Source organism: Hordeum vulgare, chromosome 4H (genome assembly GCF_904849725.1).
Source record: "Hordeum vulgare subsp. vulgare chromosome 4H, MorexV3_pseudomolecules_assembly, whole genome shotgun sequence".
NCBI lineage: Eukaryota > Viridiplantae > Streptophyta > Magnoliopsida > Poales > Poaceae > Hordeum > Hordeum vulgare.
In genome coordinates, this window is record NC_058521.1 from 52,933,183 (window position 1) to 52,958,479 (window position 25,297).

Genomic DNA, 25,297 nt, shown 5'->3' on the forward strand with positions numbered 1-25,297 from the left:
GATTTGACCATCAATACACACAAAGCAGGACGTAGGCTTTTACCTCCATCGGAGGGGCCAAACCTGGGTGAACTCGTCTTTCGTTCCCGATCAACCCCTTTGAGTCGCCACATAGTTGCATTGGCTTCACCATTAAGTCCTTTCATGAGGACATGTGACGTGATAAAACCATGGCATATATCGTGTAAGGACAACATTTAACCCCCTCACTACGTTGTGTAGATTGCAGAAGGTGCAGAACGTGTACTTGAAGTAGCACGACAACCAAGTTGCTCGATATTCGTACAACTTCTCAAAGTGAGTGTGTGTAATTGCCTCGTACTTCATCATTAATCCATCCCATTTTTGTTCATATTCCTCCAATGTGAAGCTGAAATCAAAATGGTAGTTGAAATCTTCAAACAAACCTGGATTCCGGCATAGCAGACAGTCAACTTTCTCTTGGGCTTTCTTCATGATGTGACATTGACAAAAGCAATGCACACCGGTGGGGAATATACTCTCAATTGACTGTTCCATCGCCACATCCTGATTAGTTATGAAGTTATCATGTTGCTTTCCATTCATAGCCTCAGGGAACGTTTGGAAGACCCAGTCAATGCTCGACTCATGTCAAACAAATGCACATCCCAACATGAAAGATTGACCATGACGGTTGATTCCAATGAACGGAGCAAAATGCATGTTGTACATATTTGTCATGTAAGTCGTGTCAAATGATATTCAATCATGATATGCCTCAGCATAATTTTTCCGTGCTACCCCATCTACCCAAAATATGTTGACAACTCTATGTTACTCATCGTATTTGACCTTATAGAAGAAATCTAGATCAGTTTTTTGTATTTATTTGAATCATGCAATTGTCTCAATCAAGCCACCCTCTTTTGTTTCATCTCTTCGGAAGGTCGTACAAAGGTTTGTTATTGATTTTGGCCCGTAGGGAACCATTAACTCTAAACCATGAAATTCCGACATTACATGCATCATACGGCCTACATAGCACAAAATAGTTTTCCTTTTATTAGTACTAGTTGTGTGGATGCAAAGCAGGAATTGCACACATGGGATCATGCAATTGCACAAATAACAACATCAAGTTGTACAACAAGTTTTTCTATTTTTTATGCTCCACCAGTAGAACAATAATGTCCAAAAACAAAATAATTTGTGCAGATGGACCACCACTTGCACAAAATAGGACTTCCGACACCAATCAGCTTATAACTTTCAAATAGTCTCAAATCGATTCTTTTACAAAATATCACGACAACATATCTTTTATTAAGTTGAACAGATTGAATATCAGTTCTATTTTTTAAAAGTTGCATACATTGGCCAGCTTAGTTGCACCCTAAGGCATATCAGTGCATATCGAGATGCCTAGTTGCACATTAAGCAAATAGAAGATGGACAACAATCAACACAAAGCCTTATAAATAGATTTTTTTTATTTTGAAAATAGCATGACAAAATATTTTTCTACAAGTTGCACAGGTTACACAGCCAAGTTGCAGGCTAACATATAGGAGTTACACACCTATACATTGCACAAAAGGGAAATCATGAAACAAAGCCATAGAAAAAACTCACCTCTACACAGGTTGCACTTATAAAATATGCATAAGAACTCTGCTTCTTGTGGAGGTATCCCTTGGTGAGACCTCAACTATTTGGTCAACGAGGGTTTGTTGACTAGTGCGTGGTTATGATCATGAACAAAGTGTGTCACATCCCACCTACCACCTTTCAATTCCATCAACATTTTGGTTTTGCATTCAATCTGCTTTATGGTCTCTCGATTCCTTTTCTTCTTCTTCTTGGGATCAGACTCCTCTTCATTAAAAACAGGTGGTTCATCTTCATTTTCTTCATCGTGATCCACTTTCTGAGGATCTGGTATAGTGCCCAGTATCAGAACACTCTCTGCTCCTCCATCATCACCTTTTGGATTTCTATTTTTCTTGTAAACAAATTGTTGTTTTTCCAATATGTTGGAATAAGATGACCATCTTGAAGTGTTCATCTTTACCGTGAAACCCATTCAAAGCACATAGCTGTTGTAATGATCCTTAACAATTTGGAGACTATCAAACCACATGCCAACATAGGGATCCATTGATTGAGATCCTGCCTCATCACCCTTCATCTGCATGCACAACTCCATCAACTCCTCCCGCTCTCAGTTCAGTCTCAGTTGGACCAGCTACTGCATCTTTCGTGCCCATATTATCTCTTGTATGACTTTCCGAGCATAAGGAAACCACTACATGGTTAGTAGGACCCGACGACTTCCCTACCATATCAACATGTCCTGCAGGAACATGACCAATCCACAGTTGCGTGCAACAAACTGAATCTGCATTTTTCTTGACACATCAAAATTACGACCCCCCGGTAGTATCTTGGCATGTTGATCATTTAGATCACGAGGAAGCTCATTTAGGTCAGGAGGCAGCTCATTGAGATCAATCATGTTTTTGGTACTTGTACCATATGCAAAACTTGCATAGAAATCAAAAACACCATAAGTTCAAAATCAATTGTATCTTGCACAATCATATTAACATGGTTGCATTAATCAACTCTAATACTTACATAATTTACAGGGTGTTGTTATTGAAATTATTTGGGTCATTTTTTAAGTTGTAGATATCGACTCCATAGTTGGCACACTAATCATTTTTTAATTCTTTCCTTTTTTGCAGGTTAACACGATGGAAGTGCTGACCCCCCCCCCCCCACAAGTCAGAATGTACTCATGTGTGTGTAGATGGAAGTAAGAACATATCTAGAGGTTGCAGATATATTTTCTTTACTTACTACCACTTCAAGTTGTGTTTTAGTGTAGAACACGTGAACATATCTTAGTTTCTTCTATATCTCTGCAAATATGTACTTTTTTAAGTTGCATGTTTGAATGAATACTATTTTTCATTACATTTTTGTTGCACAATCCAGTTTCTTAAGTTCGCTCGGCATCATGCCGACTTTGCACACAAGTTTCTTAAGTTATATGTGTCTTAGGAAGAATCTTTGGTTGCAGTTAGGAAATACTGCATTCACTGCATTTAGGAGCCCCTGGTGCACAAATTTAAGAAACTAAGCTATTGTCTAATAGATGCCAACTATTTTTGGAAAAAAGATATATGCAACATGCAGTGGAAGATGCATTCACATACCTTCTCTCTATCAGACATTATAGTATATGGACCAAACTGTCCATCTTATCCTCCTAAACAGATTTTTAGTTAGTGTAAAAATAACACGAGTTAGGTGTGTCCTCTTGTACAATAATGCCAAATGCAAGTGGGTAGATGTTGTTATTTCCATCTCTACCAGTGGCAGCAAGAATTTGTGCGCCAGTTGTTAGTTTAATAAAGCATCCATCAAGACCTGAAAGAGCAATTAAAGAGAACATTCAAAACAGATAAGTTTCAAATGCATTCATATGTGCAATAGAACTAACAAAGTAATGGAATTTACCAATGAATGGTCTACACCCTTGGAGAAATCCCTCCCTTGCACCATTGAGGCAGAAAAACATGGCATGAAATCTTGGTCCTAGATGTGGAATTTTCTCAGTTGGTGTTGGAGTTACTGTAGTGACTACAACTCTCCTACCAGGGTTAGTATCCATTACGGTTTGTGCATAATCTCTTAGTATTGGGTATTGCTTCTTGTGGTCTCCCAACACAGCCTGAATAGCTAAGTTTTTTACCCTATATGCCATAGGCTTGGGCACATCCACTCCATACTTTTCCATGCAAGCATCTATCACAGTATGGATGCTAGTACTAACATATAATCTGAACAGTGGCTCATAATGCCTTGCAAGCCACTTCGCACTTACTCTTGTTGTCTTTGTACTACTAGGGCAAGTGTGTTGTAGTCTAATCTTCTTCATTGCATGTGTTTTTTCACCTTTTATAATAGTTGCCACAATACAGAAATTGCAAGTATCTTCTTTGCAATGCACAATGATCCTCTGATCTGAGTTCCTGTGGTACTTGAAGTCTCTACATTGAGTGATGTGCAAACTCAACAAAGCTTCTCTAAATTGATGTTGATCCCTGAAACACATGTGTAGTTGTAACTGCTGGTGTGGTTGCTCCACATGCTCATTGTACCATACTCTCGGTGGCCTCTTCTTAGCCCTACTCTTTATTTTTTGAGGTAGCACAAATGCTAGTGGTTCATACCCATCATCTTCACTATCCTTCAGTAAACCTTTCTCTTCTTCATCTAATGTGGGTTTCCAATCAGGTTGCACTTCTTGTAAAACACTGCTATGTGACCTTGTTGTTGTTCCTCTCCTAACTGGCAGCTTTGCCTTCTTCTTTGGGGGCAAAGATACAACTTCTTCTTCTTCTGAAACAACTGTATCATCCTCATCCAGCTGAAATAAATCTTCAACCTTCATGTCACCCTCATAATGTAGCTTTCCCCCTTCTGAGTCTTCATCCTCTGTTTCTTCCTCTTCTAATTCTTGTAGTTCTTCCTCTCTGATTCTCCCCCCTCCTCCATCTCTATGTCCTCAGCAGCCAAGAACTCCCCATATAATAAGGGTTGTTATCACTGTCATAATGGCCTTCCTCTTCAGATGCAACACTACCATCATAGCCCTCATTTTGTTCTTCCACAACAGCTTTCAACCTTGGATTTTTAACAATCTTGCTCTCTTGTGTTAAAAAACCAAGGCCTACTAATGAACTAGAGGAGCTACTCTGACTTTCAAATACAACACCTTGCTGATCAACAGCATAAATAGGGGGCTTAGATAGATCAGAAATAACAGGCTCATAATAAACAATTGCATCTAATTGTTGCTTCTTTCCTGCACTTGTAGGTGGTGGAGTAGCCCTAACTAACAAATCAAGCACAAATCTCTCCTCATTCCGCCTCTTGATCAACTGCAATTTCATATTACTATCAACTAATTCCAAGCCGTGCTCTCCTGGACCCTTCATGTAATACAGTTCATCATAAATAGTAAACCCTTGTGTTTCCATCAGTGCAACAATGTTCAAATAAATCACATTTGAACTGCATAACTTCCTCTCTAAAGTGTCCTAAGCATCACCATCAAAATGAATCCTAACATTCCAAATGTCTTCATACAAACTACAAATCACATGCAATTTAACCTAATTAGTACTGCCTAACCCTAATCCCCAACTAGAAATGACAAAGGCAGGAAGGAAGAAACTTACATGACACCGCCAACTCCATGAGTCAAATCCTCGCTAATGCTAGGGTTAGCCACCCATTGATGCGCTAACCGTACTCGCTGCTCCATTGAGATAGTTGGCTCCATGAATTCGTCTTCATCGCTGGAGTACTCAGATGGGGTGGAGTAGCCGCCGCTCCCGCCACTGATTCCCTCTGACGCAGCGCTACCGAAGCCTAGAAAGTTTGCGGCGAAGTCGCCTCTGCCTCCGCCGCTACTGCCAACGGCAGCACCACCCGGGGTCGCCGCCGCTATTGCCGGAGTGGGAGAACTAGGGTTCTAGACAGACGAGGACGAGGACACGGGAGACGATAGCCAAACCGTTCGAGCCGCACCAGTCCTAGTCAGCGCATGATCGCGTGCCGGTTGGCCAGCATGGCACCTGAGGCGTGGGGCCTGGTCGCCAGTTTCAACGTCGATACATCGAAATACACAGTTTAGTTTGATTTGCAACTTATAGTCCGAAACTTGATACTGACGCATAAAAATTATCAATCTTGGTATCAATTCATCAACACGGCCTCAAATGTGGTACCAACGTGTAATTTTCTCCGATTGACTTAACAGCATGGCCTTGTGCCCATTCTGCGGCCACGTGTTCGTTGCTTCACACCGTCCGGTGCTTCCTCGACGGGTTCTCAGATGCTGATCCAATTTGCAAGGAGCCTTCGGTTTGATCAAGATGCTTCATTTTTTAGCGGGTGCGATTGTTCCCTCTGCTATGTGCAGTAGTTGTGCCTGAATGCTCCTTGCTTGTAATTTTTCAGCTTGCTTTCAAATTTGTACCTTTCTTTCACAACGCCATTTGTATCCTTTCTAGCTGGTTGATGGTTTCATTTAATTTAAAATCGGGCTAATGGCCTTTTCTCTACAAAAGTATTTCTTATCAATGCATCGAGACTTTAAGTTTACTGCGTTTTCTCAAAAGGAAAAAAGTTGGTTCCAGCATCGTTCTGCCCCGACCTTGCTCGCAGCATGATGCCGTAATTCGGGTAAAATTTCACGACGATCTGAATGGAAAAAAAGAAGAAGACAATATAAGCCTTTTGGCTCATGGTTTGTCTAGGCTCTGCAAGTTTGCAAAATCCGTTGTCCCTGTAGGCGTTAACTGATTAAGGCGTGCTACGCCTCACTTAGACTCGTTCTACTGATACCGATCAAATTCTCTGTTCTATAGCTAATTGTTTTTTCCTGCCACTTTGTATGCATCCACAAGATGACAGGCAAGCTATAGACTGAGTATTTTTATAGTGATCGGTATTCGGCTGAGCATAGAGAGGAATGAGTTCAGAGTAGGTGACATTTTCAGCCAGAATCTTGAACATGTCAAGTGACAAGGCATGTATTTATTTAATTAAATCACTAAGGACAACTACTTAAGTATAACTTCACGCAAAAACAAAAAAAACATACGTATTTAGGTAGTAAAAAGAAATACCGAAGGTTGTTCGGTATGACAGTGGATTATGATTATTTATTTACTACACTAGGCTATGGTCTCATTTCAACATTTTAGCGCTTTGTACGAACCGAACCGGCAAATGCTAGGTTTAGCATATATCCTCTGTCTTAAAATAATTATTTCAAGCTTGGTATAATTTTATACTAGACCTAGTATAGAGTTGAAACAGTTATTATAGTACGAAAGGAGTATTCCTGTAAGAGCATCTCTAGCAGACCCCGTATAATGTCCCGATTCATAAAATAACTGTTAATATGCTGGTATGTGAAAAAAATTAGCCTGAACAGACTCCGCAAACGCGTCGGATCCGTAAATATTTTTGTGGAGCGCGGCAAAATTCCCATCCCAACCCGCAAAAACACTGGTTCTCCCCCTCGTCCCGTCGGTGCCCTGTATATAGCGGGAGCGGTTGGTGGGTGAGACATTTCAGCCCACGCTTTTCCCCCACCCACCGCCGCTGGGCTACCGCCTATGATTCCGACCATTCCAGCCGCCGGGATCACGCCAGCGGGCCGCCACACGCCCGGGATTGACCTCTACCCCTTCCTGCTGCCTCGGCCGGCCGGGAAATTGCAGATCAGCGACTGGTTGTCGTGCCTGCCGGATCTGGCATTTTCGGCCACCACCTGATGTGCCAAGCCATGGATTGGTCGGGAAGCACCCCGCACAGCCCCGACAAAGCACCAGTGTCAGCGCCGCATGCAGGTACTGGTTCGTCCCCTAGTCGTCGTCGTCGGTTTGCCGGCAAGGGCTCGGTCGACCATCGCCCGGGTTCAGTGCTCACGCAGCGGCTCGCCGCCTTGCGGATGCCGCTCATACAGTGCGACGACTGCACAGAGACAATGCTTCGGCTCACATCTAGCACGCGGCAACACCTTGGATGGGTATTCTTCAAATGCAATAATGACGGGGTATGTTACTTGTTTCCGTTCGGCTTTGTCAACTTATTTGGTTCAATTTTGGTAGCTTATTGAGATGTTTATGTGTGTAGGAAGGTGGATACTTATTTTGGTATTGGAAAGAAGAATACAGCGATTTATTGATAGAAAGAAACTTAATGGATGCTAGTGCACTCTTTAGTATAATTGAGGCTAATGATGCGGCTGCATGTGCAATTAGAAAAGAAACTTAAGGAGAAGCAACGTCTAATTCTTTAGAATCAAAGCCGAAGAATGAAGAATGTAAGATCAAGAATCCGCAGATCAACAATGAATGCATGGAGAAGATGTTGGTCCAACTAATGGGAGCAGTATAATGGAAGTTGGATATGTTCTAAAATGCCTAATTGTGATTCTTGTTTTTTTGGTCTTGTTATTTTAGCAAAGATTTGATAAATTATTATGTATCCAATGCCTTTGAAGAAAATAAAGAAGCAAAGAAAATGTCTTTTCATGATCGAAATTGAAATGCAAATAACTGATTTACGGGTCGACGGCGCACGACGGCCGAGCAGACACCGTAAACTGGACCCGTAAAAAAGGATATTCTGCCTTCCACGCCGGCCCGCAAAATCATTTTTTCACGAACTGTAAACTACTTTTGTGGATCGGCGATATACGGAGTCTACTAGAGGTGCTCTAAAGAAATGTAACACGTTTTGGGTCATTAGAGTAACAAGGCAGGCTAAATTCCCGTAAAAAACTGAATGAAAGTTCTCTAAATCCGACATTGGTTCAAGGGAAATTCCTTAAGCTCATTTAAGGGAATCCCTGCTTGACTCATAGATTGCAACAAATGTTATCAAAATTTCCACCAAATTTCATCAAACTCAAATTTCCTGTTTCTATGCTCCCCTAAATTTTGAATTGCGAGCACCGTAAAGCAGTATTTTATAGGGATTGGTTGCGTGTTGTTCCCTAAAATGAGCTCAAATTATCTATAACTTCGATTCAAAACTATTGAGCAAAGTGAGCCCCCAAATTACTCACCTCTTAAGAGTATATTTTTTCGAAACTCGACCCCTAAATATCTCGATTTCTTAAGAAAGCAGAAGAGAGTTGTTAAGTTAATTTACGAAAAAATAGGCTAAAACCGTTACAACACGAGAAAGGCACCCCAGCCAACCTGGCACCTACAAGACCCACACACACCGCCGAAGCAAGGACACCGTCGAGATTGCCAGCAATGTCATCACCTCTCTGCAAGCAAGCGACTCCAATTTCAATGTAGACAACCCGTCAAGGCCCCTCCAAACGACCGACATGCGGAAACCATGTTGGCCAGAGCCAAAGAATCGACCGGCAACGACAAAGAACAGGCAATTCTGACCTCGATGACGAGCATCGCAGAACAATCAAAATGTAACGTACTATTTTCTACTGCGCTCGGTACACACAACTCATCTTTTATTACCATTAACTCCATACACGATAACATGTTTCCGCAATGAACAATCAAAATAAACATTGTTGCTCCAATAGTACATTTAACATTCAGGCAATGTCGCGTCCCATAGATCATGAACTAAACCTGTTCCGAACTATCTCATAGATAACCCGAGGGAGACTCTTGGACGATTCATCTTCAGGCAACTGCAGGAGCTTCGCTATTCGTGCATATGAGAACTGGTTCTTTGGAAAAGAATCTTGTGTTATGTCTGTCTGAGGCGCCTTGTGGAGCTTTGGGTTTGAGAGTGCCCACTGTATCGACCATATGGCGAGTGGGCGCATGTAGCACAAGGACCGGTACTCATCGTCATTGTTCCAAGATTCGGGAGTTTGGAATGCGTACCTGAAAACTCGAATTGTCATCATTTTTGGACAACGGAATGGTAGCCAGAATTTCGATAAAATAATGCATTGTCAACTATGCGAGGATATAGGCTAGCGAAGATTATCATAAAACAGATTCAGCCTATGCGCCTCAAGTCAGATATTCATCACGCAAAATACTCACCCAAGCCCTTCCGTAGACCAGGCAGCATTATAGATCCCTTCAGCTGTTTTGAAACCCTCATCAACCATGCCTTCCTGAATCATAGATGCAGCAAGGGCGTATGTCACGCCTGGCCATATCTCCCTAGATTGCATTGTGGACATGTCCAATGTACCATCTGGCCACATCCCATTTATTGCTCCCCTGTTACCATCCTTGAACTTCATTACGTTGAAAGCATATATCTTTTCAAGTGCACTTTGTGACTTGTCCTTGTCAACAATTGAGGATAGGCCACAGGCTTTGGCATACCTTGAAGAAAGTCACACCGTTCGACGAGTTAATTCATGAATAAGATAATCGACTTAAAGTACAAATGTCAATGACGTGTTAGACATGTGACAGAAACAACTTCTGAACAGAAATAGATTATTATGCATGTGTGATTACGTATAGAAATGGAACTGGAGTACACCCTGGTACTATGATTTGTCGCCAGTATTGTATTACTGCAAGTCTGCAAGCTTTCCTACCCATGTATGCAGGACAACAAGAAATATGTATGAAATTTGGGACATGAGAGATGGCACATTTTCACCAGCATAATTCTTCAGGCTGCTCATAAACAATGATAAAAGTTGTACATTATTCATATTGTTTTGACCAAATTTACAGCTATTCACAAAGCAGAATAAATACAGTAATATGTATTTTTCAAAAATTATTAGTTATTCATAATCAAGGTAAAAGGAGCTAGAAATTAGCATGGACATAAATTCATGATAATACTGGTGAATGCTTGGACAAGGGAAGCCAATAAAAATGTGTTTTGTGGCTAACTTGTTTCTGTTTCTCTCATTAGGCAATAAAGTTGATTAATAAGATTAGTGCAGACTTGGAAACCAGAACAAACATAGTAAACATTACAGTCAGCGGATTAAGTGATATACCATTGTCCAGCCAACTGATCAGCATGAATGGAGGTGCTAGCTTTAGTGCCAGCATCATCATAATTGAAGTAAGAACCATTCCACAGCTTCTTGTCATAAACAGACTTAGCCTTCTCATACTTGTTCCAGAAAAGCTTTTCAGAAGCTTTGTCACCAACTTCGTGTGCCAAGGCCGATGCAGCCTGAAGAGCAGCCACCCAAAGACCACCACAGTATGCACTTACACCAGCCATGGACCAAACATCATAAGTTTGATCAGGGAAGTCCTCATTTTCAATCATCCCATCTTTATCTTTATCAAATTGTTCCATATATGCCATCGCCATATAAACAGATGGCCAAACAGCTCGGGCAAAGGATTTATCGCCTGTGGCCACAACATCTCTGTAAACTTGTAGTACAAACTTTGGGTTCAAGTCCTTCCACCGGTCTGTGTTATGGAGTGTGTACGCATTCACTTTGATCCAAGGGTCATATAGACCAAGATCATGAGGAACAGCTCCAAGAACTTTTCTTGCAGCCAATTTTCCATCATGTAAGAGCTTGAGCTTTTCAGGGTCGTGGATCATGACAGCGGCAGCGAAGTCTCTCTGAACGCTGAGTTGAAGTTTTGGAAATAGCATGATAAGTGAAAAAGATGAATAGAAATGAACATCATATGTGTTCCACATATAGTATTCAATTCCCTCAAGGTACAGAAACTGGCCAATGTTCTCTTCACCCTGAAGCAACGTTGTCCCTATAGCAGAACTTGATGCAAGAGATGCATGAATTCTCTCAAGTACTGATGCCATTTGATGAAGAATATCAGTGGCAGTATTAGTCTGTGGGTTCATCTGACTGTCATCATCTGTTTCTTCATTTGACATGTCAAGAGAAAACTTTTTCCCCCCAATTGCTGTTAAGCTTTGAATTGGTGGCAATCCATCTGTGGAGATGCATCTATGTTAATACTTATGAAAGGTAGTTGTCTTCAGTTAATAATTTAAAAGAAAAAAAGTTCGGAAAAATACCAGTCCATATAGTTCCTCCAGCATTAAGATAATAAAGTTCATTGAATAGTGTGACAGGATACCTGTTGAAGAAAATTTATGGTATGCATCAGTGTTTTGTACTCCCAGAATTGTTGGTTTATAAAATTTGAAACATACCATGCAGGAAACCTCTTGTCTTGCAAAATAGGATGCTGCCAATTCTCAATTTGCGTTTCCCAGGAACTATGATCTAATAGTTATCCAGAGTAAATGATGAAATTCAGTAACAAATATAAACCTGAAATATAATTACCATAGTAATACAGTAAAATGCAGGTCTGCAGTCTGCCCCTTCCTGTACAACATTATCTAAGATGACATCACGAACAAATTAATCTGTTCAATGACCAATTTCACAATAGATTTTATATCATGAAATGGCATGCATCAAAACAAGGAAGAAATGTTCGCACAACCAGTGATTCAAGTGCAAAAGCTTGGTGCATGGTAAACGTTATTTGTTGTGATTCAAATGCAACCGATGAGGAAAGATGTTGATAGGGACCTCAGCTAGCAGCTTGGATGAAACTAGCAGAGAACTGACAAGTTCAGTTTTTCAAGCAACTGGCAGGAGGTCTGCCTCTTCCTTAAGTAAAAAAGAGTTGACCAGTTAACGGGGGAAACCAGCCGAAAACCGAAGAACTAGCCAGTTTTGGTCAGTTCACAATACAAATTGGAGAACACGGAATCTTCTCTTCCGAAATAATATATTTGTAAAACTATGAGGTTCTTTTACTATGCAGTGCACACTTAAGAACAAGCAGTATTCCATAGAGTTTGCAGTGGGGAATTGGTAGTACCAAGAATGGCATCATGGGCAAGGCTTGCAGCTGCATCAACATCTGTGCCATAAAATTTTGTATAACGCCTGCAAACCCAACAGAGAAGTCAGTATAGTTTTTCTTTCTACTATTTTATCCTTCTCCGGCAAGTATTTGTTTTGGCTTCCTTTCTAACCTATGGTAGGTTTTTCCACTGCAAAACTTTACTTCAGGGGAAGCCCAAGCAAGTGAAAACGAAACATTCTGGGTTGCCTGGGGAGCAAGCTTAATTGAAGCTGCAATAGCTGCTCCTATTGATGTTCCTGGTCTGGAGGACGTCGATTCTTTGACGGGATCAAGAAGATCAAAAGATCCATGCTGCCAAAATGGAAAGGAAGTCGAGCCAGATATTATAAATGTATTTACTAAACTTTCATACTGGCCAAAACAGAATATTTAAATCTTTACATATCAAACTTATTTGGCGCACTTCTAATTAGAACAGATGTAAGCATGAAGTTAGAATACAAATTAGGTTTTCTATATTGGTAAACAGATCTCGCTTTGCTTGTGGACTATACACACCAAGCCCACAATTCATACGAAATAATTTCATCTAGGAGTAGCGAAAAATATACAGCTCTAGTAAAGTGCATACAGAACCTCGTGCTGTCTGGTGAACCATTTTTGCATGTCAAAATTAAGTTCTGTTAAAAAAAAGTCTGTCCAGTGTTCCAAATTTAAGTGGCTTGCAAACATTAATGCAATATTCGGATTTCCGAACTGAAATGGCTCATACAACACAAAATATTAAATTTCTAATTCCGTGCCATTGTCCTACTTTCTAGCAGATTGAACTATTCTAAAATCTTCAATGCATTGTGTTCATATATTACAGGAGCTACTGTGCATAATGTAACAGAAGTGTACAAAAGTACAAATAAGGGATCTTCTAGGATGGGAACAAGACAAGAGAAACAAATACACAGAGGGCAGCCCACATTAACAACAGAGAGCAATAGATATTGAGCAAACTCTACCAATTAAGCAAAGAGCACAAAGGGTCCCAGAAACTGTAAGAACTGTCCTTTTGGAGCTCTAACTCTGACAGTACCGTATTTCTCCAAAATCTCTTGCAAAGAGGCACCTAATCAAAGATCTTTCTATTCTTCAGAATCGAAGTCTAAAAGTCAAGCATGGAACACACATCATAAATTTGGATGTGAAAATAACTAAAACTTCATATAAACTGGACATATCTTCCATCCATCACAGAAGAAGCCAAGCAAAGGTTTGGCATGCAAAGTACATGAATGTGCGAAACTTCTTCAAAATCAACTCAAGAAGGTGCACTAGAGATGGTTGCAGAATGACCCAGCAGTGTAAAGCTAATGCAGCAGAGGGGGGGGGGGATGTGGCTTTCCAAATTATAACTACGACACAGTGAGTTTAAATTTTATAGTTTATGCTTCCAAAATAAGTTTCTAACAAACCTCTTTCACTGAATTCCACATATCTTTTGCTGTGAATTCATCAGAGCTACCGGACATCACAAAGTAAGGGCATTCAGAGATATGAATATCCTCTTTCTCTTGTGCAGCTATGGCAAAAGCTACCGGTGGCCGTCCATCAGCTGTTCTGCTCTCAATTAAGAAAGTCGTAAATGGCCGAGTTAAAGTTTACATGACCAATATCATTTCTGATAAGAGATGATGTATTCTACATAGATTTGAAGTAGGAAGTTACCTGTGGTGTAACAGTATACCATGCACGCCATCCTTTTCTCTGTTGTCATTAGATTTATGATGAAATATGAATCCAACTATTTATTCAATAACAAGGTGGAAAATAAACCAAAAAAAATCCATTCATCAGTGTCTTACGTCATACTAGAATTAGAATGATTTCCTGTGAGTTCAGATTTTCCACCAACAGAGTTCTGCAGAGATATAAACTTATCTCCCAGTTGAAAGGTCCAGAAGTAGAATAAAAACGTGGAATATCAAATAAGAACTTACAGCCCATGTAAAAAGCAAAGTCACATCAGCAGCTGTGTTTCCTGAATTAGTTACCTGTTTTTAAATTAGAAAATCAAATTAAGATGTACAGGTGATCAAGTTAAAACCAACCATTTAATAAGTGCATTTATGGAATCCAGGGGGAGGAGCATATTACTGTGAAAGTGAATACTGCAGCAGGATAGCTGCTCTGTTGATAATTATGTGGGATAATTGGAGAAATCTGACGGCACACTATCTTGAGATCCGGGTCAGGTTCTCCTAGTAACAATAATACAAGATTACAAAAAAAAAACATAGTTCCTCAGAAAAGATTTCTGTGGTTCTTGCAATACCATCATAAACGGTCCAGGCCCTAGGGTAAAGTGCATGATAAGTAGATTTCCCTCCATTCAGATTCCAATCCCAGGATCCAATTCCTGAAATGTTAGTTCCTCTGCAATTAAAGAAGATCTAAGGAATCTTTTCCATGTACAAGATTGATACATCAAAATGCTACTCTCTAAATCTATTATATAGACTAACTCAATGTATAAACAATGGGGCCTGCTACGCATCCACCGGTGGATGTTTACTAAACATCCACCACTTGGAGGGCCGTCCGATCTACACGTAGCCGTCAGATCTGCTCCGGTCAGGCACCCCATAATTCCTGAAACGATGGCTGAGTTGCAGAAACTTTCGCTTTGTTGCAAAAAATAAACTTTGGACCCGTTAATTCCTGAAACAACGGTCGAGTTTCAGAAACAATTTGCTTGTTGCAGGATTTTTTTTCTTCGTCTTTCTGCAACATAGGTACTTCTGCGGGAGAATTTTTTGCAACAAAGGTCATGTTTCAGGAATTTTTACAACAAAGGTCAAGTTGCGGAATTTTTTTGCAATGTTCATGGGCGGCATGGGCGGCTGGCGGCGGCCGGATGGTCAGAACATAAATCTATAGTAGACCACTGCAACATCGTATATGTTTCAGAAACATAGTCTTTGTTGCAGAACCGCATAGTCACTTGGACGCGTGTCTTACAGGGGAGGTGGCTGATGCGGTCATTATAATCCGCCGGCTGATGGTTAGCTTTTCCCATAAACAATAAACTAAGAAACACACTGTCATATACTTACTTTGGCAAATCCGATTTCCCAGGATGCAACACTGTAGAATATTTTCTGCCGTCTTTGCGGGAAATGAAGGCCTAAAACAAAATGTATTCAGATATCATGTCAAATTTCCAATATAAATATGTTTGTTTATTTATTTTCTAACTCATAGGAACTAGCATAACAGGGTAGTCATATATCTCACTTGGCAACTAATGCATGGCTGCAACATGCGGGTAAGAGTTGGAGAGCGTTTAAATAGACCATTTACTTATGAGACTATTGTTCTGTTCATTTCAAGTAAAATCTTACTGATCCAAACATATGAATGTTATAATCAAGTATGACACCCCCAAAGAATGGTATAAAGGTTTCACTATCATACTCATTATAACATTTTGTAGTCCCTTCAAAGAATGGTGTCTTCATATTTTTACCACTTGTGAGGATTTTGTCTGTTCTTCCTCTATTTTGTTCTCAAAGGGTTAGGTTTAGCCCGTAAGAAAACATTGTTAGGAGTTTAGTCCGTAATGTTTAAACTTCTATCAGACAGCAGGGAGGCAGAAAAAGAAAATTATATAATCTTTGGGCCACAATACAAGCTGCATTGGTAGCCCACTTAACTTAATGTGACCCCTGCTTAACCAGTGATTTATATATAATTTTATGAATATATTGTTGCAGTAGACCAAACCGCTACCTTGATAGCAGCTTCTATCATGGTCATGTCGATTACAACAGCAATGATATAAACAAAAAGAGCACATATATGTGCCAAAGTGGAATGGAAAAGAAGAATATTTAGGACTTACAGAAAATTGATTTGCCATTACTGGCTTATCTTCACAAGCTCCTGGGAACAATTGCCAGCGTTGAAACTCACCTTTGCAGCTTCTTCCAATACTTCCTGCACTACAATCTTCCAACAATTAGAGGATAGTGTACTGAAAGCTCCATTAAACAAAAGAAGAGTTTTGAAGCATGCACTATTAAAAAATTCTTGGAGAAAATAAACATAAATTCTACGAGGGGATACAATAATTTTATTCATCAGTAGTGAAAAAGTACAAATGCAGAACACACTCGTCCATATTTCAGTATGATACTTGCCTCCAATTCCAATTTTTATCCCTAGTTAGCACAATAAATTACATGCAGGCGACTGCAAGTGCAAACATGATTTATCAGCATACTGATCAATAAATAGGCTTTAAGTATATATCGTTTTCCCCAAGGAGTTCAGATCATTGAGAATGGATGAATAAATAGAATCAACAGAAGCCTCGGAAATAAGTAGAGTGAACAAATATATCAAACCCATTTGCTCATCGAACTTATTGGAACATGTTACATAAAAGCAAAAAAGTAAAGCAGGAACATGATAAGACAAGCACTGGATGGAAAGGCATTCAAAGTCCGCTAAGCTCACTTGTATGGCACACAGTTCAACAACTTAAAAGTAGTAAAATAAGTTTTCTATGATAACATAAAAACTATGATGGATTCCACACTCAACATCAATAAGGAATGCATGTTCACTGAGAGAAGTCAAGAAGGTATACCCAATTCCTCCAAGTGGAACACCCTGACCAGATCTTGCAGTGCGCTTCTTCATGGGATCAATAATAGCAGTCTGTACAAAACTAACAACGATCAGAAAGAGCATCTGTAAACGGGGAAAACTCCACAGAACAATGAGTAGTACAAGCAAACATGTGAAAGCGTACTCGTCCTTTTGAAGTTTCTTCAAGGATGTGTTGACCAAGACGTAAACCAAGACCAGCCTGCAACAATGAAATGAATCTAAGGCAAGGAGAAAATATAACAAGAAATGTGAAGAACAAAGCAAGAACAGCCAACAACAATCCTAGTAAGAACCCAAAAAACGTCAGAAAAAAAGCAGAACATAAGAATTCTAGTTAAGGTTGCCAATAATCATCATTATTCTTATAAAAAACAGCTGGACCATTAAAACAATTATTCTCAGATAAATTTCAGCAGACCATAAGATTAGGAGTTCCATAAAGGAGAAGACATACCATCTGCCGTATCTCCCTCCATGTAAGTCCGAATGCCGGCAAATCATATCTAACATGGCTTAGCTTGTGTTCCCATGTCAACTCTGGAATCTGTCCAGGATTAACCTTTTCCTGACAAGTCAAGGCACCATTTGAATCTCAAATCTGACGGAGGCACTAAATAAGCAAAAAAAGGGTGAATGGCAGTCGTACTATTTTCCCTTTTTTTCCTTTTCTTTTGAACTTGATCCACGTGTTCAAATTGGTGGTTAAAAGAGTTAAGAATGGATGACGTGCACAATGATCATCTGTCTTTATGTACACTATTAAGTATTTTTGGGCCGCATGTTACAAGGATTTGCTTGAGAACGGAGAGCAAGCAACTGTTATTGATAGTGAAGATGAATAACAGTAGTTTTTTTCCTTCTAATACACCGAGACACAAAACCTTTTGCATATTCTCAGAACAGAAGGTATCAAACATTTCAATTGTCAGTAAAGTGTCATGGTAAGGAACATATCTGGTGGCATCTTACAAATGAATCTTGGAAGAAATAACTCACTGAATTGACAATGCTTTGCGAATGTGAACTGTTCAGAGACACGCCGTTTGGTGGCTCATGGACATCCTTCACCATTTTTTCCTCCTTCGAGCTGGGCCTGTAAACAGATTGAAATCCGAATATGTAACAGGTGTACTGCTTTGGATTTCCTAACTATTTGAATATGTTCATTAGAAAAAGCATATAGGGATGGAACAAATACTGTCAGATCAACTCGAGATAGGGACGCTGTCAGCCATTTCCTGTATCCGGTACACGCAGATACTGAGTATCTAGCATCGGACTATCAATGGAGTTGCATGTGTAAAATAAATCGAGCATGTGAACTGAAGCTGACGACACTGTTGTGCTGGCTCATCAAACTTCAATAAAACTACCAATAAAAAAGATTCCTTGCTTTTACTTAATTGCAGAGACAGACAAACAACAGAGCACGGCATCTCATACACATACAGGGAGAAATGGATTTTTTTTCAGAACTGAACAACAGACGACGCCAAATTCTCAACGCACGCATTGATTATCACTAGATGAAAACAAACAGTGTTATCGTTCTCTATCCAGCTGCATGATGCAAACACGGCCCCTCGAAAATCGCAGAGAAAATACAACACGGGCAATCCTACCGGGGGAGGGAGGAAAATGGCGAGGACGGTCCCCGCAAGAACCAAGAACACCCGCGAGAAGCAACGGCCGGGGCGCCAAAAGGACCCCCTCCTCCTAGAAATCGGGAGAGAAAGCCCTGAATCGATCCGAGCGACAATGGGTGGGGAGGAAGAATCTGACCTTTCCCGATCTGAAATCCGCCCGCCGGGGATCTGAGCTCCGCCCGCCCCAGAAGGACTAGTCGGAAGGATTAGGAACCCGGGAGCGCGTGGGATGTTGGAGGAGGAGGAGACGAGACGATGCCTGCCCGGGAGCAATCGTATCTTAACCACCACGCACCGACGTGGCTTCTTCACCTGTGGCTTTTAGTTTACTCGAGGCTGGAGAAAAACCCCACGTATTTGCGGAGCCGTTCTGCCGTGGGGCCAGATCGGAAAGCGACATCGCATCACACAAATCTGATGGTCTGCAACGTACGTACATAAACATTCCGAGACAGCTGCTAAATTAAATTGAATCGAATTGAATTCAACAAATTTCAGATGCCTAGCTGACTTTTCTCCGTTCGACTTCAGACTTGTGCACAATTGGCCGTGCTTGAGCTCGTAGTCGTTTTCCAACCACAGGCCGATTGATGGTAAGCCCGCAAAAGAATAAAGAATATCTAGTTGAGTTTGAAAAACGCCCAAAATCTAACTATTGTAGTATGAGTTATACACATCACACAGGGACAGAAGGTCTGGCACGTTGATGTGACCATATGGCATCACCTTTCGTTTCCCTCCGCAGGTCGGCGTGCCGCGTGTGGTGAAGGTAGTCGGCCAGTGGGTCTATGGATGTGAACAAGGAAAATATTTTTCCGGAAAATGAGAACCATTTCGGACGGTAAGAATGAAATTTTTGTGCTCATGAAAGTAAGTTTCCACTATGGACGGAAATTAAGAAGCATGTCTGCATGCACATATGTACACATAATACTAGTTCTCAAAAGGCAAACAAATTTGAGGACAGTTCCAAGGAACACCGACCTCATGATTTAAGGTGTGGTCGGCATGAATTATAATGGAAGGCTCGAACAACTGCAGCGCCATACTGTCGTTGCAGCTCCTGTCATGTTCAAATATGATATGTGCATATTGCAGCTGAGCGTACCGATACGAACATGATGGCGGTGTCTCAACTCTGTCGAAACCAAGTTAGCTCCTCGAGTAGTTTAATTAGGGTTAGTACGCTTTGACCCAATTTGCTTGCTGGGTAGATGTCGTGAGAAATAAAGTATGGTTATCTCTTTGAGCCTGAAGATAATCGATGGCCATATCAAAACGTGCAATATTGCACTACAGGAATAAGATAATTTGTCGTTTGCCTCATCTTTGTCGTCTACCGGCAGATGGCAATAAAACTCTTTGCCATCAGCTTCCAAAAAACAGACGTCAAAGAACCCACTCATGACGAAGATACTATTTGCCATCAGTGCGTTCTTTGCCGTTTGTCGGCTGACGGCAAAGATGCGCCAGGCAGACGACAAAGAAAGTTGCCGCCAGCTCCATCTTTACCACCAGCCGCCACCTCTTTGCCATCTGCCTCTCCCTCTTTGTTGTCTGCTAGCAGATGGCAAGCACACGGCAAAGGGGATGATCGCGTAACGGTAGCGCCCGATCCCCTCCCACCCCATCCCCCCACCTCTCTTTCTCCCCCACTCCCCACCTCTATCTCTCTCCCTCACTCCCCACCTCTCTCTCTCTCCCCCATCTCCCCACCTCTGTGTCTCTCCCACGCCGCCCGCACCACCACCACCGCGCCGCCCCTCCTCCTGCGGGCTCTCCCGCTGCATCACCCCCTCGGTAACCGCATCTGACCCCTCACCCCTTCCCCGCTAGGGTTTCGCCAGCTGGCGCTTCCTTCCTTCCTTCCTTCTCATGGAGGACGTGTGCACATGTTCCCTCGCAGAGTCGGCGACGAACGCGTTCCTACAGGGGCTGGACCGGCACCGAAGGGGGCGCTGCACCCGGGGGGGAGGGAGAGCCCGGAGCTGCGATGGGCGCTCATGCGGAAGGTCTACGTCGTCCTCTGCGTGCATCTTCTCCTAATCGTTGTCGTCACGGTCGTCGTTGTCAAGGTCCGCGCCATCCCCCGCTTCTTTTTCTCCTCGTACGCCGGCCTCGGGCTCTATGTCTTCCTCCTCATCCTCCCCTTCGTCGGTGAGGCCTCAGACCATTTCTCCTCCATATTTTCCCTTAGAATTTCTGATCCAATCGATTGCGGGGAGGGTTTTCTCTTTTTTGGTGTAAGAAACTTTGTGAATTCTCGTCCCCAGAAAAGCTTTGTGAATTCTTTATTTTTGCAGGAATGTCCCATGCACTCTTAATTTTGCTTTACTATTGTAGAATGGGACGTGGTTGCTTTGTGAATTGCAGCTCGAGCATAATGTGTTACTAAAATGCTTCTTAATATTTTGCATGCAGTGTTGTGCTCATTGTCCATCTACCGCTAGAAGCACCCACTCAACCTGGTGCTGCTTGGTGTCTTCACAGTGGCCATCAGCTTCTCTGTGGGCTTGACATGTGCCTTTAATAGCGGTAATTGTCTTCCCACCATCAGATTATGTAAATTAGCTCCTGCTGCCAGCTCCTAGCTTGTTCTTGAGTCACTCTGCTGCTCCTGCACCATCAGATTCTTGAGTCACATCTGCAAGCTCCTAGCTTGTCCACCATCTGCCTTTAATGCCCCTCATTGTGTTAATTCACTACATATAAACGGGTAGTAGATATTTTCGTACTATTAGTTGGCTTGTTAGTTCCTATTAGCTCCTAGCCTGTTCACCATGTGCGGCAATTGATAGTTTCCTACTACTATTGTGAAGCATTTTGTTTGTTTGTGGACGGGGTTCAGAAATAGATGTGTTGTCAATTTGCCATGGCTATGAAAATGGTAGACACGGCCAAGCAGCCCATGTGACTGTAGTTGATGCATTTTCCTAGTCTGTGTTGAGGGTTAAATTGTAGCTGTTCGTCACCATTTATGATTGATATGCTTGCCTGAGTTAGAAGTATTTGTAGTACTGCCAGCTAGCAGGATTACTTTTTTAGAAGACCTTGCTTTTCTATTTTCAGCTGAGTAACCTTCGCTTTTTTATGAATAAAAGGGGTCACCCTGCTCCATTTTATTGATGAAGCATAAGACGACCGAGTTTACATCCATCAAACTAACAAAGACCATCACAGAAAGAAAACATCTCAGACGAAATTTTAGCCAAAGTCACAACCGCTAAACAGAATAAAAACTATTTAACAGCAACACAAGAAACTTCAGAATCAGCTCCTCCAGGCAATGCGCAGAAGTTCCCCTCTGAATTTGTCAAGTTTAGAGATGAATTGCCGCAGTACCACCTCCTGTGTGGCGTCATAGAGAACAAAAAATTGCCGGAGAAAACTTCGAAGCTTCACAAGAACGCAGTACAGACTTTTCCATGTTCGACCCTGGAAACAAAATTCATTTCTTAGTCTCCAAATACTTCATAAGGAGGTAGCCACAATCATGTTATGAACTGGCTCTTTCTCATGAACCAGCCACAAGGCACAAATGTCTTTGAAACATGACATAATTGGCATTTGAAAGGAATCCGCAAGAAGTTTCCAGATGCATTTAGCCACTACACAATCAAAGAATAGATGTTGTACAAATTCCAGTTCAGAACAGAATAAGCAAGAAGGATCCTCAACATTTTTCCTCTTAGCCAAATTATCTCTGGTTAGAACTTTATTATACACACTTAGCCAAAGGAAAACATGGATATTTTGTGGACAGAGAATTTTCCATAATTTGTCACCAATGGTAGAAGCCACCCCACCAAAGTTAACAACATTATAAAATGACTTAACAGAATATAGCCCTTTTGATTCCAACATCCATATTGGAACATCAGGGGACTCAGATAGAGGAATCTTTCAAATAATATCAAGTAATTGGTTCCATTTATCCACCCCTCTAATATCAACACATCTTCTAAAGGAAAGTTTAAGTTCTACACCATCCCAAACCCGAGAGACATTGCAGTCAGATTGGTTGCAAATGTAAAATAACTCCCAAAATTGAACCTTCAGGGAACAATCCCCAACCCATACATCATGCCAGAACTTAATACTCCTACCATTACCAATTTTCCACCTATAGAATGTCTTGGAGGCATTAAGAGCCATGTTACACTCTTCCAGAAAGAAGATCGATTATCAGATTCAGACCAAAGAATATTGGGGGATTCAGTGTTATACTTTAAAGAGATGATATCTTTCCAGTCTTTTTTGTTGTTGTCAAAGAATCTCTTCCCCCAGGAGGCCAATAAAAGCCATATTAAACTCTTTAAGGTTAGGTAACCCTAAACCCCCAAAGGATTTCTTCCTAGCAATCAATCCCCGATTAGCAAGGTGATATTTGTGTTGGTCCCCTACATGCCCCTAGAAAAATGTGCCATTTGAGAGTTAATGGCCTCAATGGCCCACTTTGGAAACTTAATCACTGTCGTAAGCTAAGCAGGAATACTGACAATGCAAGCACAAAGAAGAATCAGTCTCCCTTTGTAGGTAAGATGTTTGCCTAACCACCCAGAAATACATCTAATGATCCTATCAATGATTGGTTGGGGATCTTCCCTGTGTATTTTTTCCTAGTGCAAAGGCACACCCAAGTACTTAATAGGGAAAGACTGTAACGACTAAGATGCGGCCCTTTCCTATTTTGGGGGCGATGCTCCAAAAGGGAAAGAGGCGCATCTAAGCGTTTCGCAAGCGAGATAATCATAGCAAATACATAAACGAAGAATGACAAATAGGGCATACATTTGCCATCTGACATAGTATAATATAAGGTTTACATCCACACAATTATTCAGACAAGTTAGTCCCGCTACGAACTTCCTGAAACAAGGAAAAGACTATGATATTCTGCATGCTGGCCCACGATCACGACCAAGGCCTCAGTCCTCCGGATAGTTCACGTACAGTCGGTCGTTCTCCTCATCGTACTGCCACGGCAGCTGCGTGCCATCCAGATCTCCTTTGTCGGGCGTACCTGTACCTGTTGGGGTGTTGTAGTAAACTGTGAGCCACGAGGACTCAGCAATCGGATGACCTTGGTACCGAAACTAGTCAAGTTATTAGGTGAGGAAGGTTCAGTGTATAGGTTGTAGCATCCTAAGCTTATATGGTGGCTAACTTACGAAGATCAGAGTTATTGATATGGTGGTCTACGCGAGCGGTCGAAGACTAGATGATCACTAAGTGATCCTGAACACCTACTTACGTCAAACATAACCCCACCGTGTTCCCGATCGAATAGAGGTCTTCGAAGGAGACAGTCACGGTTACACACACAGTTGGCAGTTTTATTAGAGTTAATTCAAGTTATCTAGAACCGGATGTTAACAAATTATCCATGTTTGCCACATAACCGTGGGCACGGCTTTCCGAAAGATTAAACCCTGCAGGGGTGCTCCAACTAGTCCATCACAAACGGTCATTGGCCGCAAAGTAATCCTCTATCATGAATCTCGTGATCTCCTCGGATTCCTTAGAGGAAAACCTCAACTTTGAGGAGACCCAAAGTTTCACCGGGATTACTATACGCAAGATATATCGCTAAGGTAAGACAAATCTGGCAAGACCTCCCGACGTGTCGACGAACCCGATAGGAGTCGTGTATCTCGTTCTCAGGACACGACGGATTGTCCAAACTCCCGGTAGGCCAAACATAGAGTTGCCCCTGGTAGCCACCGGTGGTTGACAGGGTGGACCAACACTCATGAGGAGCACTGGCCCGGGTTGTTGATTAATTCCCCGGGGTAGCTATTCCCTATGCAAATTATTATCAGGTGATTAGCAAATTAAAACCAATGTTGGGTCCTGCCAGACGAGCCTTAACACTACACGATTTATCAAGGGGGTCCCCATTGATACGTCTCCAACATATCTATAATTTTTGATGGTTCCATGCTATTATCTTGTCAACTTTGGATGTTTTATATGCATGAATATGCTATTTTATATCTTTTTTGGGACTAACCTATTAACTCAGTGCCAAGTGCCAGTTTCTGTTTTTTCCGTGTTTTTGACCCTTTTTCAGACGGAGTCCAAATGGAATGAAACTTTACGATGATTTTTTTGGACCAAAAGAGACCCCCGAAGCTTTGGAAGAAGGCCAGAAGAGACACGAGGGAGTCACAAGCCCATGGGGCGCGGCCTACCCCCCAGGTCGCACCGTGCAGGCTTGTGACCTCCTCGTGGGCCCAACTGACACAATTCCACCGCCATAAATTCCTATAAATACGGAAACCTCGAGAAAGAAACCTAGATCGGGAGTTCCGGCGCCGCAAGCCTCTGTAGCCACCAAAAACCAATATGGAGCCCGTTCCGGCACCCTGCCGGAGGGGGAATCCATCTCCGGTGGCCATCTTCATCATCCCGACGATCTCCATGATGAGGAGGGAGTAGTTCTCCCTCGGGGCTGAGGGTATGTACCAGTAGCTATGTGTTTGATCTCTCTCTCTCTCGTGTTCTTGAGATGTCTTGATCTCGATGTACCGTGGGCTTTGCTACTATAGTTGGATCTTATGATGTTCTTCCCCCTCTACCTTCTTGTAATGGATTGAGTTTCCCCTTTGAAGTTATCTTATCGGATTGAGTCTTTGAGAACAC

At 41.7% G+C, this 25,297-nt stretch overlaps 1 protein-coding gene across 4 annotated transcripts; it reads right to left on the reverse strand.

Annotated features, from left to right (window-relative positions):
- Positions 1 to 9,020: 9,020 nt before the first annotated feature.
- On the reverse strand, positions 9,021 to 18,975 carry LOC123447845 (non-lysosomal glucosylceramidase). 4 transcript variants are annotated; one of them, XM_045124540.1, is made up of 20 exons: positions 18,789 to 18,975; positions 18,003 to 18,099; positions 17,461 to 17,571; positions 17,149 to 17,205; positions 16,984 to 17,054; positions 16,234 to 16,333; positions 15,446 to 15,516; positions 14,665 to 14,765; positions 14,487 to 14,590; positions 14,330 to 14,383; positions 14,195 to 14,250; positions 14,058 to 14,096; positions 13,805 to 13,949; positions 12,508 to 12,689; positions 12,351 to 12,418; positions 11,668 to 11,740; positions 11,530 to 11,591; positions 10,517 to 11,444; positions 9,588 to 9,878; positions 9,021 to 9,422 (listed from the first exon to the last, which is right to left on the reverse strand). In XM_045124540.1, the coding sequence occupies exons 2-20, from the start codon at positions 18,075 to 18,077 to the stop codon at positions 9,149 to 9,151; spliced, it is 2,862 nt and encodes a 953-aa protein (XP_044980475.1). In that variant the 5' UTR covers positions 18,078 to 18,099; positions 18,789 to 18,975; the 3' UTR covers positions 9,021 to 9,148. The 4 variants fall into 4 exon arrangements, with proteins under 4 accessions (XP_044980475.1, XP_044980476.1, XP_044980478.1 ...); XM_045124541.1 differs by lacking the exon at positions 18,789 to 18,975 and adding an exon at positions 18,629 to 18,649; XM_045124542.1 differs by lacking the exon at positions 9,021 to 9,422 and having other exon boundaries at positions 9,584 to 9,878.
- Between the last annotated feature and the right edge of the window lie 6,322 nt (positions 18,976 to 25,297).

What these genes read in the sequence shown, in the direction of transcription:
- LOC123447845 (XM_045124540.1), bottom strand. Translation starts at nt 18,077, where the DNA reads ATGGTGAAGGATGTCCATGAGCCACCAAACGGCGTGTCTCTGAACAGT. An exon ending in CGCAAAGCATTGTCAATTCA is followed by an intron (nt 17,572 to 18,002) that starts GTGAGTTATTTC and finishes TTGACTTGTCAG; the next exon opens with GAAAAGGTTAATCCTGGACA. An exon ending in CATTCTAATTCTAGTATGAC is followed by an intron (nt 14,097 to 14,194) that starts GTAAGACACTGA and finishes TAATGACAACAG; the next exon opens with AGAAAAGGATGGCGTGCATG.